We start from the raw sequence: 27,510 nt of genomic DNA on the forward strand, positions 1-27,510 counted from the left end.
CTATTAAGCGCCTGCTCCATGCAAAGCTCTATGTTAGGTAGGCTGCAGATAGGAGGGACAAGTGGCAGCAGAAATTCTTGATTGGAGGACCTCAGAAGACTTTGTCATTAAGGATGTGTGGTGGGAGGTGAACGCAGGAGGAATTGCAAAGCCCTGGACTGGGAGGTTGGTGGGGGGGGTGGTGAGTCTGACCACTTCCTGGGCACCTGGGCTCAGTTAGAGCAGGTGTAGAGCTCTGCTGCTACAAAGGTCCAGAATGAGGTTTCTTTTGGTGGGGGGCGGGGGATACCGTGAGTAAACTGGTTCCAAAGAAAGCTTTGGGGAAGTCACAAGATGAGTGGGTGTCTGAGTGTGATCCTGCATCAAGGAGCAGTTTCTGGGCGGAAGCGTGACGCGGTGTTGTAAGATCAGTCTCCCCTCGCTGGGATGCTCTTCAAGGGCCCACGAAGTACTTCTCTTGGCAAAGTGATCTGAAGAGAAATCAGAGTGATTTTTGGCTTTCAACACCAGTCAGAAACCCAGCCCACATCATCCATAAGCTTGAACTATACTTTCAACTGCCTTTGGCAGGGCTGGTACAAGTCCTGGCTGGAGCTGGTCCATGAGTTCAGGAGTACAGAACTACGCATATAACTTGAGTTCAGCCTCATTACCCACGAGAGGGCTACACAAGCATCTTAAACCCCTCCACTTCCCCATTTGTCTTTGTGCCTTTTACCAAGAAAACTCCTGAATGGAGAGAGAGAGACAAAGACTCACACACACACACACACACACACACACACACACACACACACACACACACGGGGTGGGGGGAGAGAGAGAGAGAGAGAAGCCAATTGACCTGACCTGAAAGAGAGGGGAGCGTGGAGAGAGAGGGGAACAAAGAGACACCAATTGACCTGATCCAAAAGCACAGGGGACCACTTCTCTGCTCTGGGCTAAGTCCACCAAATATCTTTTTCCATCTGTGAAATGGGAGTGCTGTTCTTTACTTCACAGGGTAGCTATTTCATTTCTTTATGAATTTACTCATCACAGATTTGTTGAGTGCCCCTTACATGTGAGGTCCATGCTAGGCACTAGAGATGCCCAAACCTGTTGCGCTTGGGATGGTTGGTTCCTGTCTTTCAGAAAGTGTTCAGTAAATATCGATTATTATTGCTATTAATAATCTAGTTCTTACAAGTAGCAAATGCCCTGTCCCTGAAAGGGATCAAGCAGAAACTTAAGAATCTTTACTCAGAAAAGCCGTGAGCGGGATTCTATTAAATATCTTGATTGCACAGACATATTTCAGTGTGTTTCTCCCTTAATTTATCCGGCTCTTTCTTGAAATTTTGAAACTTCCAGGACCTCTGAAGTATACCCTTTTCCAGTTTTTCCTAACCCCTCTGGCCATCCCTACACAGACCTTTCTGCCCACCCCTTGAACTATTAGAGCTCTCCAAAGTCCCAGAAGGAGCTTTTCTGGTGTTACCCTCTCTCCCCGAGCTCATCATTCAACAACAAAGACCCCCAAATCTCCATCTTCAGTCTGGGCTTTTCTCTTGACCTGTGCATGGACTTGTATACCTGGTTGCTCTAATGGGATGCCCCAAAGGCACTCAAACTCAACCCATCTGACAGCAAGGGGACAGATTTCCTCCCCAGACTGGCTGCAGCTCCTGTTTTTCTCAATCTCCACTGGTGGTGCCACTGGCAAACCAGACATTTAAGCTAGAAGCTTAGGAAACATCCTTAACTCTTCCCTCTCAGTCATTCCCCACATCCAGACAATCGCCATCCCACCCATTTTACTTTGAAAACAAACCCCTTCCCAAATGAGTCCCTCCTCCCTCTCCCTGAGTTTGTTGCTCTGCCTGAGTCCCTTGCTCTACCTGAGTCCCCTGCAGTTCCTGCCCAGACTTTTGCAAGAGAACACGAACGGGTCGCAGGATCCCCCTCTAGGCTTGCCCTTGCCCACCCTCTCCCATGTAGTGAGAGCAAGCTTCCTAAAAGGCAAACATTTTGCCACTCTACATCTGAAGTACCAGGTGGCTCCCCATTGCCCTGGAGATGAATCTAAATCCCTTCTTGTGGCTTTCAAGGTCTGAACCGGGCATTTACGCTTCATGTTCCAACATCTTTTGTGCTTTACCTACTAGGCTGTTTCCAGCTTCCATCCATGTGCTTACAGAGGGCCTCTTCCTGGAATGTATCCCCACCCCCAGTCCTAGGACCTCTCAGAGATTCAGCCCCCGCCCATTACCTCCCAAGGGAAGCCCTGGGGGCTGTGTGCTTGGTGTTGGGAGTCCCTCCCCTGTGCTCCCACAGCATCTTGTACCTCAGGACAAAATGCTGTGCAGCTCTTACCACACACTGAGCTCCGGGAGCGTGAGATCCTGCGTCATTCATCAGACTCCCCAGAATTCAGTCCCAGACCTGGCAAATAATTGGCGGCTCAGTAAATACAGAATAAATGAGTGAAGGAAGGATGTGTTTCTTAAGAACAGTTTTATTTTTCAGGCAGCAAAGTGTGGTAGTGCGTTGTTGGTCTTCAGAGGCAGGCAAACCCCAGGGTGAATCACAGGCTTTTTTTCTGCATTCTCGGGGGCCTCTCTGGCAGGATGTCTTTCCTGTGGTGGTTTTGTGCCCAGGCTCTGGAGCTGAGTGGCTAGTGTTCAAGTCCCACTTCTGCCACAAAAGGGGAAAGGGAGCTACTTTAGTTTCCTCATCTATAAAAGGACCACATTACAGTATTGACACGCCACAGAGCTGCAAAGCACTATACAAATGTTAACCAGAATGTTCTTTGGAGCCCCATTTCACCTCAGTATAAAGGAGAGAGGAGCTCAGTGGTAACCCTCCTTCTCTGTCTCCATGCTGGCCATGGCCTTAACTCTTTGACAAGGTCCAAACATTTTAGAACCTTAGCAGAAGGGATGGGCAGGTCCAGGGGCTTTGGTGGGCACTTAGGTTCCCCCCACAGGATGGTCAGATAACCCCAAACTGAGCTCCTTTTCAAAGCTCAGGCCCCATCTCTGACAGTTTCCTTTTCGGAAGGGAGCCTAATTCACCAGTAGCTGGAAAGGACTGCAGGTAGGCCACCCCCCAGGCAGCGAATTCAAAAGGAAGTGGATAGCTGTGTAAATAGCGGCTTTAAGGGGGCATTTAAGCCAGTGTTCTTTGTTAAGGAAATTGATGGCTTTGTAAGCTTGGCCTCTGAAGGCTGTACTTGAGTTGAAGGCTCCCCATCTGTCCTCGTAAATTCCCTAATGGACTGTGGGCCCGGAGGCTGGGCCCTGTGTGTTCAATCACCTGCCAACGAAAGTCGGATTCCACTTTAAAAAAATTAAAAAGGTTTAACCAAAACGTAAGTGATTGAGCCCGTGCAGTTTAACTGGCACAGAATAGCAGAGACGGATTGCTTCCTTTAGGGAAAGGGAGGCTTCCTGGTCCTTCACGGAATCTTTTTTTTTTTTTTTTTCATGCTGGATGCCATGCCAGGTGCCTTCCATACAGCTTCTAGGTTCATCCTCCTAACATCTGGGAAAATACTCGTTATTACACGGATTAGCCCAAGAGGAAACCGGGACGCAGAGGTGAAGTGTGCTGTTCATGGACACCCAGCTCCTGAAGTATAGTGCAGGGGCGTGACCACAGCTCTGTCAGACCCCTGGGCCTCCAATAACACAGAATGGCAGGGCATCTCGGACAGAATCAGATTCGCTTGTCTCTTTAGATCCCTCTCAGTGTCCACTTCCACACATAAGACGTGAACTGGGCAGCATGGGCGGACGGAGGGGCATGGATTGTGGAATCCAACTAGTCAGGATTGGATTCTTGCTTCTACAGCTTGTGAAACTTTATGTGAAGCTAATGACTTACCCTCTTGATGCATGAATTTCCTTGTCTGTTAAATGGGGATAATAGCAACACCAGACAAACCCATAGGGCTCTTCTAGGATTAAATGACATTACATATTGGAAAACATTTAACATAGTGCCTGGCACTTACCAAGCCATCTGATTATTCATTTGGCAAATACGCTTACTACCTGGTAGCTAAAATTTTAATTAGAGAGGTAGAGGATGCCCTGGGAAGACATAGAGAGGGGCAGGCGACCCCCACCACCCCCACCCCCCGCCTGGAGTGGAGTGCCAGAGAGATTTTGCAGAGGAGTGAGTGGTCACATAATGGCTAAAGATGAGTGGAGACTAGACAGAGGCAAAGCGGTGCTGGAAATTGGGGGGAATGTGGTCCATTTTGGAAGCAGCCACTTTGAGCCTGTCTGAGCTGAGACTGGGGTACACTAGAGAAGAAAGAGAAGGCTGCAGAAGCAGGCAGGGGCCAGATTATGCCTTGTCAATGATCATCAAACCTCCGTCTGAAAATGTTGACTGAATACCAGTGTCTTCTGAGGCAGCCAATTTCACTTTCAGACCAGCTGCAGTTTGTTAGAGGAATTTTATGCCGTGTCCCCCCTGAGACTTCTCTTCTTGAAGTTAAACATCTTCATACATAGGAATATTGCTCAGTGATGGTACCTGCCTTGGGCCCCATTCTCTGACAATATGTAGGGTCCTCAGTGGCCCCAAACTGGTCTGCCCAGTCATCTGGGAACCACAGGGAGCTTCTCTGAGCTCTGTTCTGGAACCTACAGCCAGTCATGCAGTCTGCAATTACATGTCTTATTTGGGCAATCCCTTCTCCAGTTAGTAGACATTGATGTCGGAGCGACCACTACTCCTTAGAATGTTTTCCGTGTGTAATTATGCTGACCCTTATCATTTCTGATAAACAAAACAAAACAAAACAGGTTTTGATGGATATTTTTAAATGTTCCGGGTGAAAATTTGGGACCAATTTCCCCTGCCCCTCCTTCCTTTCCTTCCCTCCCCTCTTTTTATCCTTATTGGGAGAAGAGAGAGGCATATATATACATTACTGTAACAACAAAATGCAGTTCACCAATACGAATCAAAGAACATACAGATTCAAATTAACATAAAATCCTCTTTCAAGGGCAGAAGAGGAGCCCACCCATCATGGAAGGTAAAGAAAACTTACCCGAGTACGTTTCTGCCCCTTGAGTTGGCTTCTGCCCTTTAGAGCAGTGTGGCGCATCTCACCAACTTGGACGTGGAGGCCTCTGTGGCTTGAATGGCTCATCTTTTGGACTTATCTGAACCATATGGCAGGAGGATGGTCTTCGAAGCGGGCCAAACCAATCAGGGCTCTGGTGGGAGGGATCCATTTTGACACTCCAATTTCTTACATGGGAACCCCACCAAGAACCCAGCATACTGCGGTCACCTTAGTCACGATCAGCTGTGCCAGACTGGGGTGACTGGCTTGGTTTTCATGTGGTGCCCTGATTCATCCTCAGTTCCTTGGCTACCATTATTTAACATAGCATCCACTTGCCCAGAAGTCTCTTTTCTCTGGAAACGTGAGGATGCCCTAAGATTGGTAAGCTGTTTATTTTACGGACTTGAAGGATACGCGTGTGTGCCCATACTGACTTTTGTTTGGATGCGTTGTTTTCTCTTTATACACACCTATTTCTCACAGACCAGTTTCTTTTTGAAATCACAGCTTCCCAATATTTATATAATGAGCCTTAATTAGCCAACCCAAACCCTTCGCCTATAGCAATTAACTGTACAGCATTCAGTGAGTCACTTAACCTTTCTGATTCTTAGTTGCCACATTTGCAAAAGGAGGCACATGGACTAGATAATTTCTAGAGATCCTTGTGGTACTACACAGTCATGCGTTCAGCAGTATTAACTGATTGTCTTCTGTGCTCTGGAATTTGAAATGTAGTCTCGGGCAAAACAGCCTATGTTTCTGCTCCCAAAGAGCCGCCATTCTATTTAGAGAGAATGCAGTAACCAAGTAAACTTTTTTTTTTAATGTGTATTTATTTATTTATTTTGAGGGCAGGGGAGAGAGAATGCTCACATACAGGGAGGGTGGGGGCAGAGAGAGGAGAGAGAGAATCCCAAGCAGGCTGCACACCGTCAGTACAGAGCACAACATGGGGCTTGATCTCACAACTGTGAGATCGTGACCTGAACTGGAGTCAAGAGTCAGAGGCCTGACCGAGCCACCCAGGCTCTCCAAGTAAACTTTTGAAGCAACGAATGCTCTGTGGAAAGTGAAATTGAATAGTGGGATAGCCTGCAGACACTGGAGCGGAGGAAGCATGGTTAGAAAAGGCCTCACAGAGCAGGTGACATGAAGCTAAGGCTAAGACAGTGAGTCGAGAAAGCCACCTGATGATTTGGGAGATGAGCTCCAGATTGTATCTGTGTTAAGAAAATGTGAAAACAATCACATGTCTGAGTATTTGTCATAATATCTGATCATTACAACCACTTGCTAAAATGGGTAGGAATGGGCGCCTGGGTGGCTCAGTCGGTTAAGCATCTGACTTCAGCTCAGGTCATCGTCTGGCAGTTCACGAGTTTGAGTCCCGCATCATTGCTCTCTGTTGTCAACTTGGAGCCTGCTTCAGGTTCTTTGTGCCCCTCTCCCGCCTTTACTCTCTCTGTCTCTCTCACCCTCTCTCTCTCTCTCACCCTCTCTCTCTCTCTCACTCGCTCGCTCAAAAATAAATGGACATTAAAGATACTAATTGACACAAAGACCAAAACCCAGAATGATGATTCTGTGTTACTGGTACCGAAGAGTAAGTTAGTGACAGAGGTGAGCTTCCAATTTTGATTTCCTGTTCTGTTTGCTGTAGTCCTGTCCTGTTTCTCAGAATGGTTTCAACTGTACCATTCTCTGTTTTCATTTTGCTAACATTCCCCCATCTTCAGACTGCAAACCTGGTTTAATGATTAAAGGGGGGAAAATCAAGAACTAAATACTTGATTAGAATGACTCAGTTGAGGGGGATCATAAAGCTACTTGATGTAACTCTCTTACTCTGTCGAAGCGAAATCGCAGCCCAGAGAGGGAAATGAGAGAGCATCTCTTCTAGACTCACATTCTCTTGATCAAGCTGATGATTTTGAGAAAGGGTCCCATTCTTGTTTGTTTGTTTCTTTTTCTTTCTTTCTCTTTCTTTCTTTCTTTCTTTCTTTCTTTCTTTCCTACTTTTTCACTTATTTATTTTTGGTGTGGGGTGACGAGATCACATAACAACCACTGACACTTTGTTACCGTCATCACCCTTTTGTATCACTTTTGTCCATTCTCTGCATATGAATGCTTCAGATTGCTTTTCTCCATTTATTATTAGCTTATGTTATCCAAAACAAATTTCATTCTGTTATTTCCTGCTCATACTTTTAAAGGCCTTTGCGTCCTAGGGTATCACTCTCCCTCCTGACTGTGCTTAGAATGCCTGCCTATTTTGTGGCCACTACATAATTCATTGTGGGACTGAATTTTACTTCCTCTCCCATATCATGAGATAGCATTGGAACCCAAAAGAGACCCGGCTGAAAATCTTTCAGGGCTTTGAGCATCCTGCTCTATTGAATGCCTTCTCACTTATTAGGATCACTATCTTTGTTTACGATCTCTTTAGGCCATTCAAATAACTATAGCAAATTCAAGGTGATGTAAATATCTTCAAGTTCCAATTCATAAGACCATCACATCTCTTTATTAAATTTCAGCCCAGTATGCACCACCTTTTCCATCCAGATGTTCCATTTCTTTGCAAATTCAGTTAAGAAAGAAAATAAAATAATATTTAGGACAGATGGTGAGGCAGAATGTCTCATGGGGGAAAAAACATTATGGGCTGCTTTAGATGGAATTGGATTTTTTTCCTCCCAATGTGTGCTTGGATTTATAATATGATCTCATTCTAATTAATATTTTCATAAAAATCTTTCTTTAGTATAATCTACTGAAGCAGATTCAAGTCAGGTTTGAGGTCCCTTCAATACAATCAGTAACAGAGATTCTAAAACTCCAAAAAGACTCATCATTTACCGAGCATCTGCTATTAGAATGGCATTGTTCTAAGAATTAGAGATGTAAATAGAAGTAACACTGGATGCAGCTCAGAAATGTCTCACAGTCCAAGAGCTGTACATATTCACTCATTCATTCACTCATTCATTTTTTCTCAAATGTTAGTTACATAATAGAGTGAGGCAGTTTTCCTGGTCCTAAAGAAAGATGTGCATGTTGAAGTGTGCTTCCATGAAACCTATGTCACATGGGGCAGGTGGTGAAGAAACAATAATAAATCAAATTTGTTTTTAGATCGTGAATAATAGTATGAAGGAAATAAAGCAAGATGGTATATATGCTCTAATGGGGATGGAGGAATGAGATGTGGCAGCGATGGAACAAAAGTGGAGCTTTTTGGAGTATCCCAAGATGAAAGAATGTACAGGATGTGCTCAGGGACTTTATGTGGGGTTGGAGGGTGGGCTGAAAAAATGGGAGAGATGACTCAGTTTTGGTCTGGCCACTGTTGGGCAATGTTGTCATTTACTAGGATGGGCAAGAAAAGCATGTGGGGAAAAACCATTACTTCTGTTTTAGACATTATGATTTCGTGATGCCTTTAAATAGATTTTTTGAAGTTTATTTTAGAGAAAGAGAGAGTGAGTGGGAGAGAGGGGCAGAGGGAGAGAAACAGAATCCCAAGCAGGCTCCCTGCTCAGCATGCAGCCCGACATGGGGCTTGATCCCACAACCCTGGGATCATAGCCTGGGCTGAAATCAAGAGTCAGATGCTCAACCATCTGAACCATGCAGATGTCCTTAAATAGATACTTAGAGATGTCATTGTAGGCAGTTAAGACTCAGAGAAGAGGTCATTTCTAAAGAAATATTTGAGTCATTGGCACATAGATGTTCTAACGTTTTTGTTGAAGAATTAGAAGTGAAGGACACAATGCGGATAGATAAGAAAGGGGGCCCAAGACCTGACCCAGACACGTGCCAGAGATTTAGGGAAGCAGAAAGCAGTGAATGAGCCTATGTGGAATGAGCTGAGAGCCAGAAGAAAATGGGATGGCACGTGCCATGGAGTCCATGAGGGAGTGCTTCAGGAAGAAAGGGCGGGGGTACTTCTTTATATGCTTCAAGGGAATCTAGCAAGATGAGGATTTCGATGTTACGGTTTTAGCTATCTTGAGGTCAGTGGTGATCACCATTGACAAGATTGATTCTGGTGAAGCTGTGAGTACAGAAGTGAGATTGGAGAGAACTGAAGAGTGAATTGTAGGCAAGAAGTGGGCAGTTTAAGTCCCAATAACTCTCAATAAAGTCTACTGTGAATCATGGAAAGAGAACTGTGAAGTACAAGACATAGTGGTATGGAGATGTGGAATGAAAAGAGGATTTTTTTTTTATTTTTGTATTTTTTTTAATTAACATTTTTATATAGGCCATATCCCATTTTGCTGGTTTGGAAGGCGAGAATAGTGATGTAGGAAAGAAAGGGGGTTGGTTCATCTGGACACATCGCAATACCAAAGTGTGACAGATGAGGCTTCATGGAGCTAAAGATGTCAGAGTCAAGTCTTGATGGAAGACTCAGGCAGAAACTAGCCTTTCAGGCTAAAGACGAAAGGACAGAAGCTCTGAGCTGCGAGTTCTGGGAAGAAACGGTGCATTTGAGGGTGGAGGTATAGTTGGGAATGAGAACTGACAGGAAAATTGGAGGTACCCTATGAAAGGATTTGAGTGCTAGGTAGGGAAGTTCAACTTTTGCAGAAGTCAACTAAGTATTTCAAGCATGGTCCTAGATGAATTACTCATTGACTAATCACTTTAGATTCATCACTCCTAGGAAATGGGGAAGACCCAAGCCAGTCATGAGAGGGTTGTAAGGGCCAAGTGGACGGAGGACCAAGCTGTCCCCTGCAGGATGCTCCCCGTGATAGGTCTGGGTGTGGAACATGTATGCTAATGTGAGACTACATCCAGACTCGACTTTCTTTTCCTAGTGCTTTCCACTTGCTAGATGATGCCTGGTTGTCACAGTGAAACACAGGAAGGAATTTCTGGCCCACTTTGGTGTATGGCCAAGCCATGGAGGAACCCAAAACCAACTTAAGCTCCTCAGATTCAGTAGACCTAACCAGCATCTTAAATTTGTTAGTGGATGCATGGTTCTTTAGAGGCTGTTCACCATCGTGTCTTCTGCACTCTGGACAAGCTCATCTGGTTGAGGAGGTTAAGAACAAACCCCAGTTTGAATAAAATTAAATGAGGTCAGCAATGTGGGTTTGACATGAAGCCTTTGAAACACAGGCAATGTAAAGTGCAGCTATTTCTGTTCCAGAGGAGACACATGCCAACATTGCCACCCCCACCTCCCCACCAAGCTTCCCCTTTGTAAACCTTCAGGGGTTAAGTTCTCCAGTTTTCCATTCCAAGAAGCTATTATTTGGACACAAAGATTGTGCATTTTTTGGTCCTTTGTTGTTGTTTGGATGAATTGTTATGTGGCATGCAGCTTGTTGTGGTTGGACCCATCCCTAAACAAACAGCTGATTTTAAAAGCATTATTTTTTTCTGGTATTTAAAAAATACAAAAAATAGTAATCATTGAACTAAAAGAATATTCTAATGCCAATCACTGTTCCTTCAGCTGGAAATAGAAGCAGATACTAATTTCTCAGAAGCTGACCCATCTTCATAAACAAGAAGGTTACAAACACAGGTAAATCCAACCTTTGGAAGGTAGCCGTTCTCAGGAGAGTGTGCATTCAAATTATTTGCTACTTCCTGAGTTTTATTACTTATTACATCTCCTATTACTCAAAATTGTCATCTCCCCATCTGAAGAGAGTTTTTCCCCTCAATGGGTCAGAGACTTGGTAACCCCAGTAGCTTCTCAGACTACAGACAGTTAGCCCATACTAGGGATATTGCGAAGAGTGAAATCAGAGATTCCCAAAAGGAATATTGAAACTTAGTTAAGGGTGACAAAGTATTTTGTTACCAGAATTATATACTGAAAACCCAGTCTGATAAATTGGCATGGGGCAATAGAAAAGGCATTGTATTCAAGAACCAGTGTTCTAGTCTTGTCTCTACTAGAGGTGTTCTCTAAAGGCAAATCACTTCAGTTCTGTAAATCTCAGCTTTGCCATATATGAAATGAAATAATTGCTTTCAGCTCCAAGATCATCATCATTGTCATAGGCCATTTACTGATCACCTGTTATGTCCTGAGTGCTTCATCTACATTTACCACTAGGCTGTAAGTCCCATGGGGTGAAGATCATGGATGATTTATTTACTACTCTGTACCTACAGTTTATCACAGTACCTAGCACATAGAAGCAATTAAGCAAAAATTTTTGGTGATTATACAATTGCATGTATTATTAAGTGATGTGGGCATGATAGTAAATATTCAATCCTTCAGTCGTTATTCATGAAGAAAACAAGGTCTAGAAATTCTAAGTAATTTCCCCAAAGTCCATAAATAATAAATGGCACACCTGCCAAACAAAATCAGGTCTTACACTTCACTGCCTCTAGAAGTGTGAAAATCACAGGTTTTCCTGCTCAGAAAAATCTTCAAAGCCTCCCTATTTCTAAACAGTAAAATTTAAATACCTCAACATGGCATTGCAATTCTTCTTTATTCTGGCCTCAGATCAGCTTTTCAGTTCATCAGTTCTAGGACCCATCATTCTCCTTTAGCTCTAACCTTGACAGGTTCCTCATAGACACATATATTGATTGAGGCTCATCCATTGTTCATACTTTCCCTTTCAAATGCCCAAATTCTTTTCTTCCTCCAAGATGCTGCCCCAAACCATCTTCTTGGCAAGCCTTTCCCTGTTTTCCCAAATAGTATTGATTCCACCCACAAGGGAGGAGCCCAGTCTGATTCATTGTTGTATCCATAGTACAAGCCCAGACACAGAACAGATACTGAGTAAATAAATATTGGTTACGTGAATTGGTTCTCTTCTGCAGTTCTCATTGAAAAGTTAGAAGCTATCTTAGCTGGGGATAATAACAGCCCACACTCCTAAATCTCCAGAAAGTTTTGATGCCTCTTATTTGTTACCCATTCATTGCTGAAATAATTGCAAAAAGATTACTGGATTCTTAGTCCCAGTGGGGCATTATGGATATGTTTGCAAGACAACCACTGTGTGTGGGAGGAGGGGTTTGTTTTAGAATAACTGCAGTCAATCCCAAAGTTTGAAGACATTTGATAGTGAAGCTAATAAACTTTTAGACAAAAATATGTCATTAAACTGAAGGAAGATAACTCTGATGAAATCTGGTTTGCAGTACTCTCATGGTATGGCCAGTAGTCACATCACACAAGAGTATGCTTAGTTTAGAACATGCGTAAACTGGTAATAATGTATTTAATTATGAGGCATTCATTAGTTTTCATCTGTCATTCATCTGCTCATATATTCCTCAGCCATTTGTCGGGTACCCCCTTCACTCTAGGTACTATGCTATGAGTTGGGAATACAGATATGAGAGTCAGCAATTTTGTACCCAGAGATACTCCCTGCCTGCTGGGACAGGGCTGAAAGAAGGTCTTGTTCGTAGACAGATTGACAAAAGCTGGATGGGGGCAGAGTGGAATCTGGGAATTGTAAGAGGGAGCACAGAGGAAGGTCCTCTAATCCAGCCAGGATGGGAGTCTGTGGAAGAGAAGGGAGGATGGACCCACCATGTTGGAGGAGACACTTTTAGTCACATCTGAAGAACTGGCAGGAATTAGTAAAGGAAAAATGAGAACTACATCCCAGGCAGAGGAAAGAACACTTGTGAGAGGATGGCAGAATGATGGGAAGTGGGCTGGTTTAGAAAACTGCAGGACAGATCAGTTGTGGAGGGTCTTGTATGCCAAGCTAAAGAAAAGGATCTCCTCCATAAACAGAGGGATCTGTCAAAGCATTATATGTGAAGCATGGTATGGGCAGATATGTATTTGGGGTAGACTAATGATAGCCCAAATCTGCTAAATTATCCCACTCTCCTGAAGAATACACATCATCTCTGGTCTTGTTTGAAGAACACAGTGGCTTACGTTCATTTTTTCAGTGGCCAATAGCTTGTGACTGTCTGGTCTTCAAGATTCTTGATGTGAGGTCTAGTGGAAATCATCCTAAGATCTTGTACTCAGCTGACATGAGCGATTTAAGTCCATTCTCCCTTTTCCAGTAATGGACTCTCTAGCTATTTCTTTTATTCATTCACCCCAAGAATTCTAGTGGTGTTGCTAATTCACAATGCGTCTAATCAAGCTAAGTTAATTAGTGTCCCCCAGTTGGGTTGAAGTAGTTCCACTGTAAGTAAATATATTCAAGATTACCTGGTAATCATGGACAGATTTAGAGGCTTCAATCCAGGGTTTCTGGCTTTAAGGACAAGAACACTTGACAATAGCCTAAAACCCAGCCTTTGCTTACATGCCAAGGTAAACTCATCTCATTTTCCTAAGACTTGGCTTCCACACTTTTAACCAGGGGCGGTAATCTCTGACTATCTCAAATAGTGTCCTTCAGACAAGCCTCAGGAATGCAGAAGCATGGCATTTCATCCTGATGCTCCAGACAGATGGGAATTGAAAATTAAGCCAATGAGAAGTGGCATCCTCTGTGTCTGTCCACTTACAGAGAGTCCATCTGCCTTGGGCTCCTGGGGCTGACCGCATTTCTTCCAAAAGGAAAAAAAAAAAAGTATCTATCAAAGAAAAGCTCAACTGGGGATGACAGACTTGGCAATGCCTGCCCCCCCCCCCCCCACATAAAGTCCACTAGCTGGATAGAGCAGGTTTCTAAATGTGCCACTGCATGAAAAGGGGTGGGTCTGAGACAAGGAGGTCTCTTATGTCAGGGGAACGTGGGGTGATGTAGAGAAATCAGACTGTCCAGTGCAATCCTACTGTAAGCCAGTCACAGCTGCCATCTAATCTCTTTCTCGCTACCCTCAGACCCTGCCCAAAGAAGCTTCTCAAAGGGTAAAGAGTCTAAACTATGCTGGACCAGGAGTATGTGCATTGGAAGTGCTGAATTTCATTCATTCATTTGTTCATTCATTCATTCAACAATTATTTGAGAGTCTAGTCGGCTTTCACATTACTCCATCCAGGGGATGCATTATTATCAATGACACCTATCTACTACATGGAAGGCAGGTGACAGGGTGGTCATTTGACCTTGGTATTGACTACAACCTGCTCAGCTACCAGCATAAAGTGTTCAAAAAGTACCAAGTAAATTTGTGTAATGAAAACAGGAAGGCCAGTTTTGTTTTATTGTGTTGTTGTTGCTGTCTTTGTTTTTCCTGGCCACACATTTTTATTCCATTCCTCGCTGTGTTCTCCACGGTGCTTGGGGCATGGGAGTAGAGCGGGAGAGAAAATTCCCCAGATGTAGACTGGCAGATGTAGCTGAAGGGCCCCCGGGACTCTAGTGGCAAGAGAAAATGAATAGCAGAGTCCAAGGATGTTATTTCAAAAAGTGGCTCATAGTAGCTATGTCAGCAGAACCTTGGGGGAGAAACCAGGCATATTTATTCTCTCTCTTTCTCTCTTTCTTTGACTCACTCACTCACTTTTTCTCACTCCTCCCACTACCTCCTATCTCTCTTTTAACTGTCCCTGTCTGCCTGCTTGGCTGTCTACTATCTATCATCTATCACATACCTAACTACCTTGTGACTTATTTACCTTCTGTGCCTACCCTCACCTCTCCACCATTCCCTGGTTCTTCTGAGTCCAAGCAGACAGAAATATTGAGGTCTTAAACATAATCAGGAAGAAGTTAGCCTTCATGAGAACTCAGCTGTAGCCCCCATTGCTGCCACTCTAAGGTCTTTTTGCTGAGGAAGTGAATGAAGTCATGTTAGAGAATAGATCTTATATGATATTATAATCTTACCCTACCTGTCTTCAGTCAAGCAACCCCACAATCTTCTCCTCAGAAGGAGGTGCTTTCATTATTCTGTGGAGACAGCATGGGGTGTGGGGCACATTTCTCTGCTGGGTATAAAAGGGCCAGGCTCTTACTTCTAACTCTTCGACCATGCCCCTCTGTGATCTGGAAGCAGACTCCTTACCGCCTATGGCTCTCAGTTTCCCATTAGCAAAATGAGTGAAGATGCTGACGTTGTACCCGTCATCTCATGAGGCCAGTGCAACAACACTGGGTAAACATCATTGTCCCCGTTATTTTTTGGATGAGAAAATGAAGTTCAGAGAGGCTAGGTTACTTTATTTAAGTCCTATTTGTCTGATGCCAAATCCTGTGCTTTTTATAATTCCCTTTATTGAGTTCTGAAAGAGTAAAGTCTGGATTAATGGCTGGTCACTCGCAGATTGGGTCTAAGTTTTACTATATGTAAGTTGGCCACGTTCACCAAGAGGTTGGAGCTCCTGAGAAGTGCTGAGTCTGTATTCTCTCCATGCTTGCCTGCCAGGCATGCTACTGGTCACTGGAGTCCTCCGCTGGCTCAGGCTCATCCTTAAATAATTGAATTATAATGAATTGATTTATTCTGGCTCTTTTGATAGTATTTCGCTATGTAAACTGTTTGCTGAAATAAACAAGGCATTTTGGAGCTTGGAAGGGGCTCAACATTCTGCTGCCCCTGAATTCACGGGCTCCTTTTGCTGATAGCATCCTAGAAATCCAAGTTTTAATTCTACTTGACCCTAGCTTTTCCTATTTGGGGGGAATGCTGGACGAAGTGTTTTAAGTGAGTACTAGGTGATTCCATTCAGCCAGCTATAAATAAACTGACCCACCCCTTAAAAGAACATTTTTTCTCTTGACTGTTATTTTACAATGTACAAAGCATGTTTACGTCCACTTCCTATGAGAGTTCTGTGGCTATCCTGAGAGTTGTCTTGGCTGGGACGATCATTTCTATCTTTTTGTTTTAATTGAAGTATAATTAACATACAATGTTATTTTAGTTTCAGTGGCACAACATATCAATTCAACAATTGTGTACATTGCTCGATGCTAACCATGATAAATGTAGCGGCCATCTGTCACCATGCAACATTATTACAGTATTTAGGACAATTGTTTCTATATTACAGATAGGAAGCCAGAGGCTGAAGAGTGAAGCTAATTGTACAAAGTTCTCCAGCTGATATGAGGGGTAAAATTCAATCCCTGATTGGAAATGGGGCTCCAGTCCATTATTTTGGAGTAAATAGGGGAAGGATGTCCTAGATCAAGCAGTATCCTTAGGGTGACCATATGCTCCGATTTGGCCAGGACAATATTCAAATTTTCCTAGGAAATGTGCCTATTGCCTGGACATCCCTGTCAGTCTCAAAGTATACTTGTTGGGATGATAATTATAAGTTCACCCGGAGACATGACATAGGGATTGGATTTCAAGAAGCTCAGTCTTTCAAAGGAGCTGCAGCATGTACATATAATGACACAGATAAGCGTTAAGGTAGGGATCTTTATAAAATAGGGACCTACACAGAAAGGGGTATTTAGTTTTGCCTAGAGGTATTGGGAAAATAGCACAGACTACCTGACATTTGAGTTATTAAAGGATGGGCAGGGGGGTCTCCTTCAGATGGCTGCATTCTGATTTCTCCTTGTATTGTTCCTGTGCTGAAATACCAAGCAACGCGTATAGGTCCTGCCTGCTCAGAAAGCACCTGCCAGCTCTGTACGCTTCCATGATCTTTGTCCTTGTGGCAGAGAGTCACTGTAGCCAGCTGCAGCTTTAAGTTGTCCCAAGCAGAAATCTTTGCTGTGATTTGAATTACATGGGAGCTTGAGAACTCACTTGGCCTTGAACTTGAACTCCTACAGTATCCAACAAGCCCTGAGGAGCCTAGAGCAATAGACAGCAAGGGTTCCTGGGGTCCCAGCACTCTAACCCCCTTATCTGATTGAGCCCAGAGGGGAAAAGGGCTTTGTCTTAAGTAACAGAAAAGTTTAGTTACAGAGCTGGGACTGAAGCCAGTCCCTCTAGTGTATCATTTCACTCCTTATATGAAACCTAAATTCTCTTTGGAGTTCAGTAAAACCTCAGTTTGCCACTGTGAAGTTCTGTGGTGTCAGATAATGTACCCAGAACCTGGAAAGTGAAAGCTGGAATTTGACACCAGGATCTGGCATTAACACACCATGTGACTTTGGGCAGTTTTTAAAGACACATGGATCTCAGTGTCCAGTTAACCTGGAAGACTAAAGTAATTAAAATAATAGTGCCTTTCTCACAAGGTTGCTGTGGGGCTCACTTGGGGTAATGAAGGTCGAAGTGTTTGTGAATGTCTGTGTGTGTGTGTGTGTGTGTGTGTGTGTGTGTGTGTGTGTGTGTGTGTGTGTTAAAACGTATATAATACAAGATCTACCCTCTAAATTTGTAAGCATACCTACACTTAATATAACCATAGGCACAATGTTAGCTGTAAGTGCAAAGTTATACATCGTCTCCTATAACTGCAACTTTATACTCATCGGACAGTAACTCTCAACCCTCAATCATTTCTCTCTCCCCCCAGCCCCTGGCAACCACCATTTTATTCTGCCCTTCTATAAGTTTCACTACTTTATATCCTCATTTAAGTGGAATCATACAGTATTTGTCCTTCTGCGACTGGTTTATTTCACTTAGTATAACGTCCTTCAGGTTCATCCATGTTGTCACAAATGGCAGAACCTCCTTCATTTTTAAGGGTAAATAATATTCCCTCGTGACTACTGATGATGGGCTTTACAGTGCTGAAGATTCTGCTGATCTGACCCCACAGCTACAGATGACAGCTGAGACCAGAGAACGAATATCCATTTGTTCTCTCCCTTCTCTGTCCGTCTCCTACAGATGAACCCAGCCGGTGCTATTTCCATGATGGTGATGGAGTATGTGAGGAGTTTGAACAGAAAACTAGCATCAAGGACTGTGGGGTCTACACACCACAGGGGTTCCTCGATCAGTGGGCGTCCAATGCTTCAGTATCACATCAGGACCAGCAGTGCCCAGGCTGGGTCATCATCGGCCAGCCAGCAGCCTCCCAGGTAAGGTCCTAGCCGCGTGTGCTGTTTCTTGCAGACATTCCGCATCTCTGCTCTGCCCCTCCGGGCTGCCTTTCTCAAACGTTGTGTCACTGGAGGTGACCACCTGACCATCTTGCTAACCAAATGTAATCCCAAGGCCTCACGAGTGCAATTTGTCAGGGATGAGACATGGGATGGTTAAGTGCAGGGAACATCACAGTAGGGTAAAGCCTGTCGTCCTATTTCCCTACATTTTATAATTCCTATTTGGTTAAAGAATTCCATTTTAGATATGTCAGTGGAATTCAATTGAGCAAGACCAAATTTGGGGAGGAGTCCTACTTTTTTGGGGGCGGTCCCAAGTTGTGCTCTCCTTGAGGACTCACCTGTGAATTAACTCTATCACAATTTGCTGTGTGGCCTTAGACCAGTCTCCTGCTTCTCTGGGCCCCATTCCCCCCCTTATTTGTTTGTTTGTTTTTTAAATGTTTATTTTTTGAGAGAGAGAGAGACAGCATGAGCAGGGGAGGGGCGGGGGAGAGGGACCACAATCCAAAGCAGGCTCTGTGCTGACAACAGCAAGCCCAATGCGGGGCTCAAACTCATGAAGTGTGAGACCATGACCTGAACTGAAGACGGACACCAACTGAGCCACCCAGGCACCCTTCCCGCCATCTTTAAATTAGAGGATAGTTGAGCTTGATGATCTCCAAGGACTTCCCCGTTCTAAAAAGCTGTGACTCAGGCCTTAGTCCCCTAATGCACTATTTATGTTCCAGCGTTCTTTCTCCAGGGGACTGCCAGTTTAGTTGAGGGAGCAAGAGGTTGGGGCCACCAGTGCTTGTGTGATTCTAGGGATGGCTGTGCTGTCCCTGGAGCCCCCTTTCCAATTATCCTGCTGAGCAAGCACCTGCCTTCTTCCGAGACTCCCATTTCCCCGAGACACGACTCAGTGCTTCCAACTGCCAGGCCGGGTGGCCATCTCAGAGGCCAGCCTGCCTCCTGGCCTTGCAGATGAGCTATTACTCCTACCATTCTTCTTTTACATGGCTTCCTTGACTCGAGGGTGTGGGTAGTAGGCCTGATTTCTAGATGAACCAGACATTTGACCTTCTTCTGGGACCCAGTGAAAATCACTGGATGAGGTACAGGATAAGTACACTTCATTTACAAGTTGCAGTGTTTATTTGGCCATCTTTTGATTCATCTGTTTGCTTGTGTTTCTGTGCATTAGATTATTTATTCATCTGCATTTGTTTCTGACTGCCCTGAGAAGAGTCGAAAGAAATCTTGCATGGTGCCAGCCTGGTGAATGAATGACTCAAAGAATGAATGAATGAATGGATGGATGTCTAGGGTTTATCTAGTGCCACCTCTGTACTTGCTGAATTCCTCTTTCGTTGCACCTGTCACCTTGAACCAGAATTACCTGTGTGCATGTCTGGCTCCCCCTAGGCTGTTCGTTCTTTGAGAACAGCTTTGAGTTATATTCATTTTCATCCTCTCATCTTTGAGCACAGGATGTGTTTAATTGGCTATGGTTACATGCACACATGTGTGAGCATGGATGTGCACGTGGGCGCGCGCGCACACACACACACACACACACACACACACACACACACACACACCTTGCTGCATGCAAATGAGTACCACAAAGAGAAAATGCCCAAGAATCCCCTCTCTGGGACATGGAAGGTCCTGCTTGGGGACAACAGGGCTGGCCAGCAATAGAGCCAGGAATTCCCAATTCAACACTAGCATCCAGTTCTAGAAATGTTTAAAAAACATCATTCAAACAAGGGAATTGACGCATTTGGAATCACACATGAGCAAGAGCGGAGGTAGCAGCTGTGCTTCAGAACCAACTGAACGTTCTTGCTGCGAAAGTGAGAAAAAGGAGAGAAAGAATTGTCCAGCCCCAGCATTTGAAAGGAGACTTCGATGGGCAATTATTTCAGCCTTGTAAGGAGGGGCTGTCTGGATTTATGGTTGATTATCTCTTCCTAAACAAAAATCCAATTTTGAAAAATCATTATAAATACTAGCTCTTCGATCTACAAAGAGGAGATGAGGAAACAAAATCATCCTATTGAATTATTCATTGTAACCAATTTTATTTTAATGAAATCGACTAGGTTCCATTACTCTGGGCTTGGACATAATCTTTGTTACAAGGAGACTTCAGCTGTAACTAAATTTGCCATAATGAGATCAGCTCACTAGAGAATACGGGGTCAGGGGAGGGGATGTGTCGCACAGGCTGGGTGCAGGGCCAGGCAGGCAGCCTGGAGGGCGTCAGAACAAAAGTCTTCTGAATTTCCCAACTAGAAGCAAATGCCTAGAAGTCGCTCGTACCTGGCCCCTGTCCTGCACACACATGCACATGCACACACACACCTATGCAGAGCCTTGGTGATTCTGCGTAAGGCTCTCCCTGGGGTATAAAGTAGCTCCCTCTGACAACAGAAAAGAGGGGAAGTATAACCATGGCCTTCATTACCCTGTGCAGTGATTAGAGGAGGCTGCTAGTTAATTTTCACCCTGTCAGGGCTTCCAGTGAAGAGGTTGATGGCTTGAGAGATGGAGAGAAGGCAGTTCCAGAGAGATTCTTAAGGTCCACCAGGTGCCCCTCACCTCCCCCCAGTACACTTATACTTTATCCTCTTTCTTCTTCCTCTTTCTTTTTCTGTTTCTCTACACACACACACACACACACACACACACACACACACACACACATGCATGCACGCATACATGACATTCCCCTGTAGGAGCTGGGTCTAGAGAGTGACTACTGGAACAGATAAAGGGGAGGGGGGGGAGGGGGCAGTGGCCGTTGAGGTCCACCAGCCACTGCATTGGACCCTCCACAGCCAGTCCCCTATCTTGGAGGCACTGAGAGGTGGAGTGGCTTCCCCAGCGCCACACAGCCTAGACGTAGAGAACCTAAGGTTAGGATCTCGTTGAAGCCAGCAGTGAGATTGGGAATATGCAGTCACATCCCAAAGTTGGAGGTCAGTGGATACCTGGAAAATCCCCCTGAGGAAACAAGCAGAAAGAAAGCCAGGCAGATCCCATTGTTGGCATCACAGTGCAAACACCATGAAGTTCTTGGATTCTCCCCTAACAGACTCCTGAGCACTGCCCTTACTTTCAGTTTTGTAAAAGCCCTTTGCTTCTAATAATTTCCAGTCTCTCACGTCCATTCTCCTCCAGCAAGATCCCCCAATTTCGTTAGGGCTAAGCTACTCCAGCCCGAACCTTGAGTCTCATAGCCAGACATGATCAGAGGCATCAGAACTTCCAGATGTGCAGATTAGGCTGAATACCCTGTAATAAGAGACATTCTTTAGATATTTTGGTCATGCACCTTCCTGGCCCCATTGGAATTCAAGAAGTCCCTGAGACAGAACAAAAATGGAAATGGACTGAAAGAATCAAGTTCTCTCTCTTCGGGGAACCTCAGAAATGGTTTGGGTTAAGTGCTTGCAGAAATTTCGTCTTGTCCTAATTTTGTCTCCGTGTTTTTCATTGCTCTGGTGCTTTTACACCATAGGCTGCCAAGATGAGGTGTAGATACCCCTTCATCCTGCTCCCCCCGCCCCATCCCCAGCACTTCTTACCACAGTCCATTTCCTCCTATCTAGACAGGCACACCTCCCTCCTTCTGCAAGGGCCTAAGGAGGAAATGGAAATAGTATCTGGACTGTTCAGTGCTCCCCAGGGATTATAAACCTTGAGTCAACCAACCAATTTATTTGGTTAATCCTTTGAGGGTAAAACTTAGACTAAGCATTTCCAGGGCAGTAGTTTTAGGGCCAAAATAAAGAAAACCTTTCTAAGAATGAGAATTATCCACAGGGGGATGGAGTGCCTTGTGATATAGTAGGCTCGCCATCGTAAGGCATTCAGACTGAGCTGGTGATTGAATGGGACATCCCTGCCTTGTAAGGCAGGTGAGACCCTAGACATCCCTCCTTCCTTTGTAATCTGTTCTCTGTCCACCCCATCAACCCATTATTGGGTATGTCAGTCCTTTGCCACTCTACCTTAGGTTGTTATCACCAGCCTCTGGGCATGTCCATAACACTTTGGGCCTTCCATTAAAATATAAATCATAATTTTTCATGTGTTACAATAATTTGTGTATTCATTTATTCATAGGCTCATGCAGAAGCACGTTTGAATTGTACACTGAGAAACATGAGTAGGTAAAGAGCATAGGGGTTAATGGGGTGAAGTGGAAATCATGTGGCTGTGGCTTTGCCCTCTTTGCCCATCTTCTGACTTTTGGGAACCTTGAGCAGATGACTCCTCTGGGAGCTTCAGTTTCCTCTTCTGGAAAGAGGGAATGACAGCATCTACCTGGCAGATGTTAAGAGAGCAAATGTGGAGAAAACACCTAGCAGTGGATTTTTGTGTGTTTGTTTGTGTTTTTACACTCATTGGGTAGTGCAAATGTTAATGGTCTTGTACATATTAGGCTTCTCCTCCACACCCTCACTTAGAGACGACGTTGGCCCCCACAGTACAGAAGCTCGGTCAACATTTAGTTGAGTTAGAATAGTTGTGTTGGTGAATGTTTCCTGTGTCCTCAGGACCACACCAGGCATTTTAAGAGAAATCCCAAAGAAGTGCTACCCTCAAAGAGCTCACAGTTTCATCAGTGGGGTATGTCCTACTAGAAACAGCAGCCAGAGACCCAAGAGTGGGATTCAGAGGGAGTTTCTCTGAGGAAGAAACCACAGTGCTATCAGCTTTCTCAGCCAGCCGAGAGACAGCCAGCATGTAGGGATGGGAGAAGTCCTTTGCCCACTTTCCGAAGGTCTTGGACAAATTATAAAAATAATACTTATCAAATTGATCCAGCTTCTGCATCAAATTCCTTGAATCCTACTGAAACTGAAAAATAGGAATCACTGTTTTCACTTTATAGATTCAGACAGTAAGGCTCAGAAGGTTGAGTGAGCAGCTTTGGGGCTCTCTCTTGTAAGGGGCAGAACCAGGGGGCTGGCCACTGTGTTCAAAATAGGAGCTCAGGTCCAGGACGAGGCAGCTCCCACCTGCTTTTGTTAGTGACACCGGAGAAGAAGCTAGGAGAAACTGTGTCTTTTGCATCTTTTCATAGGTAGTAAGCATCCAAGGAACACCAAGAAAGTGGGAACTGCTACACCAGTACCCTAAATATCACCCCGCTGTTTCCGCCATGCTGTGTAGATCTCCACCCGTAGGCACTCGTTCTTTTAGGTTCAGCATTGCGCTCTCCAGAAAGTCATTTAAATTACGTATGTGGAAATATGGGAGAACTATAGGGCATGTTTTAAGTTGGCAACCCCAAAGTGTGAAAAAACCATTTTCAGATCAGTGCCTAATTATTTCTGGGTTATAGGAGAAAAAAAGCACAAAGGAGAAAATTGTGGATGGAAGAGGTACCTTGGCTCAATTTACAGGTTTGTCACAAGCCATGTGCTGTACACAGAAAGCCCTGAGATGTCAGTAAGAAAATCACAAAATGTGTGCATTCCGCCAGGTCTGAGCCAGCAAGTAGAGGCCATTTCTCTGTGTCTTCCTCCTCCTTGCATCCAGAGGAAGAAATCAGATGCCCAGCTGGTTCTCTGGACACAAGGGAGAGAAATCTCCACAAGCACTTACGACACAGTGTAGGGAGTGCGGAGGGTCAGGGGAGGGAGGTGGAGGCAGACATCCAAAAAAAAAAAAAAAGTAAGAAATAAAGGGGAAGTTGAGAGATGAGCTTATGGGGCGTGTAGGGGCATCCTTCAGATGCTTGAAATTTAGACTTTATCCTAAGTGCAGAGGGGAGCTCTTTAGAGATCAAAAGCAGGGGGCTAACGGAATCGGATGTCCATTTGAGGAAGAGGAGAGGTGTCTATTGAACACCTCCTGTAATGCAGAGCCTGCCCTGGGGGTTTAAAGCACGTTATAAAACTGAGGGGTTTCACTTCTCTCTAAATGAAGAGACTGAGTCTCAGGGAGATGAACCACCTCACTGATGGCACTCTTCTTTCTGCCTTTTCTTACGCCACACTGCTGGTATGTCATTGAAACAGCCTCCCTGGGAAATTTTGCATGGGCAAGCAATTCTCCAGTGCTTTTCAGATGATATGATTTGCAAAGGACAGAGAGAAATCTTGGACTCAACGCTCAGTGTTGAGGTCACTTCTAACAGCTTTCCTTTTCTTGCACATACTTCACCAAAGTGTGCATCTCTTCTCACTGGTGAGAACATCTGCCCATGGTGGAAGAAGGAAGACAGGCAGAAGGAACACACTGAAATGTCCGAGAAGATTCCAAGCAGTTCTCCCAAATACCCACGGGATGTGCTTTCTCCTGGTGGTTTATGAATAATTTTTCAAGAGCACATGTGTGAGTCATCTAAGGAGACAGAACACAAAGTCCCATGGCCTGTTATAGCCTGTCTCGTGGATGTAGGGCACCAAAATCCCTTCAGGGGAATAAGAAACAGTGCCTGCATCAGAAAGGAGTGCCTGAGCTGGTTGCTCTGACTGCCTGGGATTTATCATGGAAGCCTCAGCGTGGGAGGGACTTTAAATCTACAGAATTATTCAGGGTCCCAACAAAGGAGTCCACCACCAGACCCTCCTCCCAGCCCTCCCTTCTCTCCTCCTTCCTTCACCCATTCACTCTGTCGGTCTTTATTCAAACTTATGAAATACTAGCTGTCCTGTTGACCCTGAAAAACTTGGAATGATAAGCTTTTTGAAGAAAAAAGATGAAAATCAGAATCAGGTCCACCTGGTTTCCAGCTCTGGGCCCACCACTTACCAACCCTGTCACTTTGGGCAAACCATTTCTTTCTGCTCCTACCCAACTTCCTATCCATATAATAGCAGCAGTAATCCCTACCTGGCAGGTGTTTGTCAAGGATGAAACACTTGATTCAGAAATGTGGTTTTTCCTTCTAATAGCAACTGAAAGATTTTCTAATGAAATGCTTCTTTCTGCCTATGAAGGTTTAGCAATTGAGGGATCCAGTTAGAAACAACTGAGTTTTATCATTGTTATTTCTTTCTTTCTTTCTTTCTTTCTTTTTCTTTCTTTCTTTCTTTCTTTCTTTCTTTCTTTCTTTCTTTCTTTCTTTCTTTCTTTCTTTCTTTCTTTCTTTCTTTCTTTCTTTCTTTCTTTCTTTCAAGGGCATACTCTTTCGGGCACAAACAGAGACTTTGAGAGTCTACTGGCCCTCATTTAATGAAGTTTTGACTTTGCTTAAACAGCTTCCCTAAACCTCTCCGTCTCCTGTGTGCTAGGAAATGATTCTGTTCTTTGGATTGGATATCGGTATAATCTTACTGTGCACCTACTATGTCCAAAGGATCGTTTTCAGCCATGGGTTGAGGTTGAGACAAATCACTGAACCCCTAGCCTTTAAGTAGCATGCAGTGTCCAGTAAGGACGGGACAAGGATGCCGAAATTGGGAAGGGCAGAAGTTGGCAGAGTGCTGTGATACATAGACGATTGGAGTTGGTGTTGGCCTTAGAGGCCTTGGCAGGCACCAGACACGTTCTGACTGACCAGGAAGGTGCCACGTGGACCGGGGTCGGGGAGGTGCCTGGTTTCAGGAGTGAGTCTTCATTTCTTGCTTGCCTGCTGACTTGAAGCCCAGGAACAAGAACGGCTTTGTGGTTTGGGGCTGCTTCCACTGGTTCTCCACGGAGAGCAGCCTCAGGCCTGCCAACCCACCCCACGGCCCCTCTAGGAAGATTCCTTTGTCTTCGGTCCAAGCCTGACCCACTCACATCTCGTGGTCAGTCTCCACGTCCTCTTTCCCTGCTCTCAGACTCAGGACCAGACTCCTTCCTTCCAGCCCTGTTACCCATTCAGGTTCCCTTAAGACCCCTCTCCATTCTCATTTTTCCTTTTCTTTCTTTCTTCTTTTCCTTTTCTTTCTCTCTCTCTCTATTTTTTAATTGTTTCTGTTTTAAGTGGGGGCACTGGTGTTTAGCCAGCACGGCCTTTGCTGTGTAATTTAGTTTCATGTTCTGTACCCAAGAAACATGTAAAAAATGTAAACAGCGTTCTCTCTCCGGGGCTGCAGTGCACTTAGGAAGCAATAGCCAGTCAAGCTTGCTGAGCCCGCTGCTCCGGCGGTATTGAATTCTGTCCCCAAAACCACATGTGCTCATTTCTCTATGTCTGAAAGTAAACTTTCTCAAGCCAGGCCCAAAGGATGGGGTTCCAAGGGGAGTTGAGGTTTGGCCATGCACGGGCTTTTGTTTTTGTTTGTGTGTATGTGTGTGTGTGTGTGTGTGTGTGTGTGTGTGTGTGTGTGTGTGTGTGTTTGTTTGTGTTTGTTTTTCAAGCCCCCTATTCCCACCCCCTCCCACCAAGTAGCCTGGATGTGTTAGCTACAGACCCAGACCAAAAAGGGCTTTCCGCTCTCTCTTCCACCCCAGCCGTGGGTTTCTTAAAACTCCCCTCATTTTTCAGCCAGATCCAAGTCCCAGGAGGTCCTGGATACATTTGTGCATGTTCAGTTTTCCAGGGAGGGATGGGCTCCATCAGGCATATGAGAGGTGCCCCTGCTGAGCAGTAAGCTTCCATGCCAGGGCGGTCCCACAGAGACTTCCTGGGCTTCTGCCCACCGTGGACCCATATGTGCAGCTGGTGGAGGGGCATGCTTGGCTGGTGTCTGCATTTCTCTCCATACTGGGATGTAGCACAGTTTGGGGAGAGATCTGGTCTGCTGGCACAATGCTGCTTTCAGGAATGTGGACGCTGCCTGAGATGCCCAGCCCAGGTCTGCAGTGCTGTGTGGGAACAAGGTTCTCTCCGTGGAGAACCAGGGAAAGGGTATCAATTCAGTGCAGTGCGAGGAAGCAGAGAGACCGGGATGCATTGGAGGAACTATGGGCATGAGCCTTATGTCAGAGAAGGCAGAGCTGTTAGGAGCCCAGTTTCCAGAGCAACTTTCCAATAGACCTTCCAGTGTTCTATGTCTGCACTGCTCGCAAAACCAAGGAACCGTTCATTTTAATTAATTTCAATTTAAATAGCCACATGGAGATAGTGGGCTTGTGATTGGACAGAGCTGATCTGGAGCATATTACATCCCAGAGCTGCCACTTACAGTCAGGTCTCAGACGAGTTACTTGGCCTTGTCATCTGTAAAATGGAGAAGGCCAGTGGTAATGATGAGGATTCCACAAAAGAGCACACATGGAGCCCTTGGGGCAGTGCTTGACGTATGGTAACTGCTACCTAAATTCATTCAGCTCAGTCATCACATTTAAATCCTCATAACCAAGCTGTATAGTAGGAACTGTGTTTCCATTTCATAGATGCAGAAGCAGAGGTTAACAGAGGGATCTCTGCTCCATGTGGTGGAAAAAGGAGTCAATCCAGTTCTTTGAGGGTCTGTACCAACTGTCCCAATAAATTTTTTTTTATTTCGTTTGAGAGATAGAGAGCAAGTGGGGGAGGGGCAGAGAATGAGGGAGAGAGAGAATCCCAAGCAGGCTCCACACTGCCAGCACGGAGCCTGATGCGGGGCTTAAACTCATGAACCATGAGATCACAACCTGAGCCGAAATCAG

At 44.9% G+C, this 27,510-nt stretch overlaps 1 protein-coding gene across 1 annotated transcript in view; it reads left to right on the plus strand.

The window, feature by feature from the left end:
* The window catches only part of PAPPA (pappalysin 1), a 244,271-nt gene that overhangs the window by 126,285 nt on the left and 90,476 nt on the right, over positions 1 to 27,510 (plus strand). The window contains exon 10 of the mRNA XM_086683839.1: positions 17,762 to 17,955. Coding sequence (XP_086539965.1) covers positions 17,762 to 17,955 — 194 coding nt within the window. The remainder of the gene's footprint in view (positions 1 to 17,761; positions 17,956 to 27,510) is intronic.

Source organism: Puma concolor, chromosome D4 (genome assembly GCF_028749965.1).
Source record: "Puma concolor isolate L17-30 chromosome D4, mPumCon1.1.hap2, whole genome shotgun sequence".
NCBI classification, from domain to species: domain Eukaryota; kingdom Metazoa; phylum Chordata; class Mammalia; order Carnivora; family Felidae; genus Puma; species Puma concolor.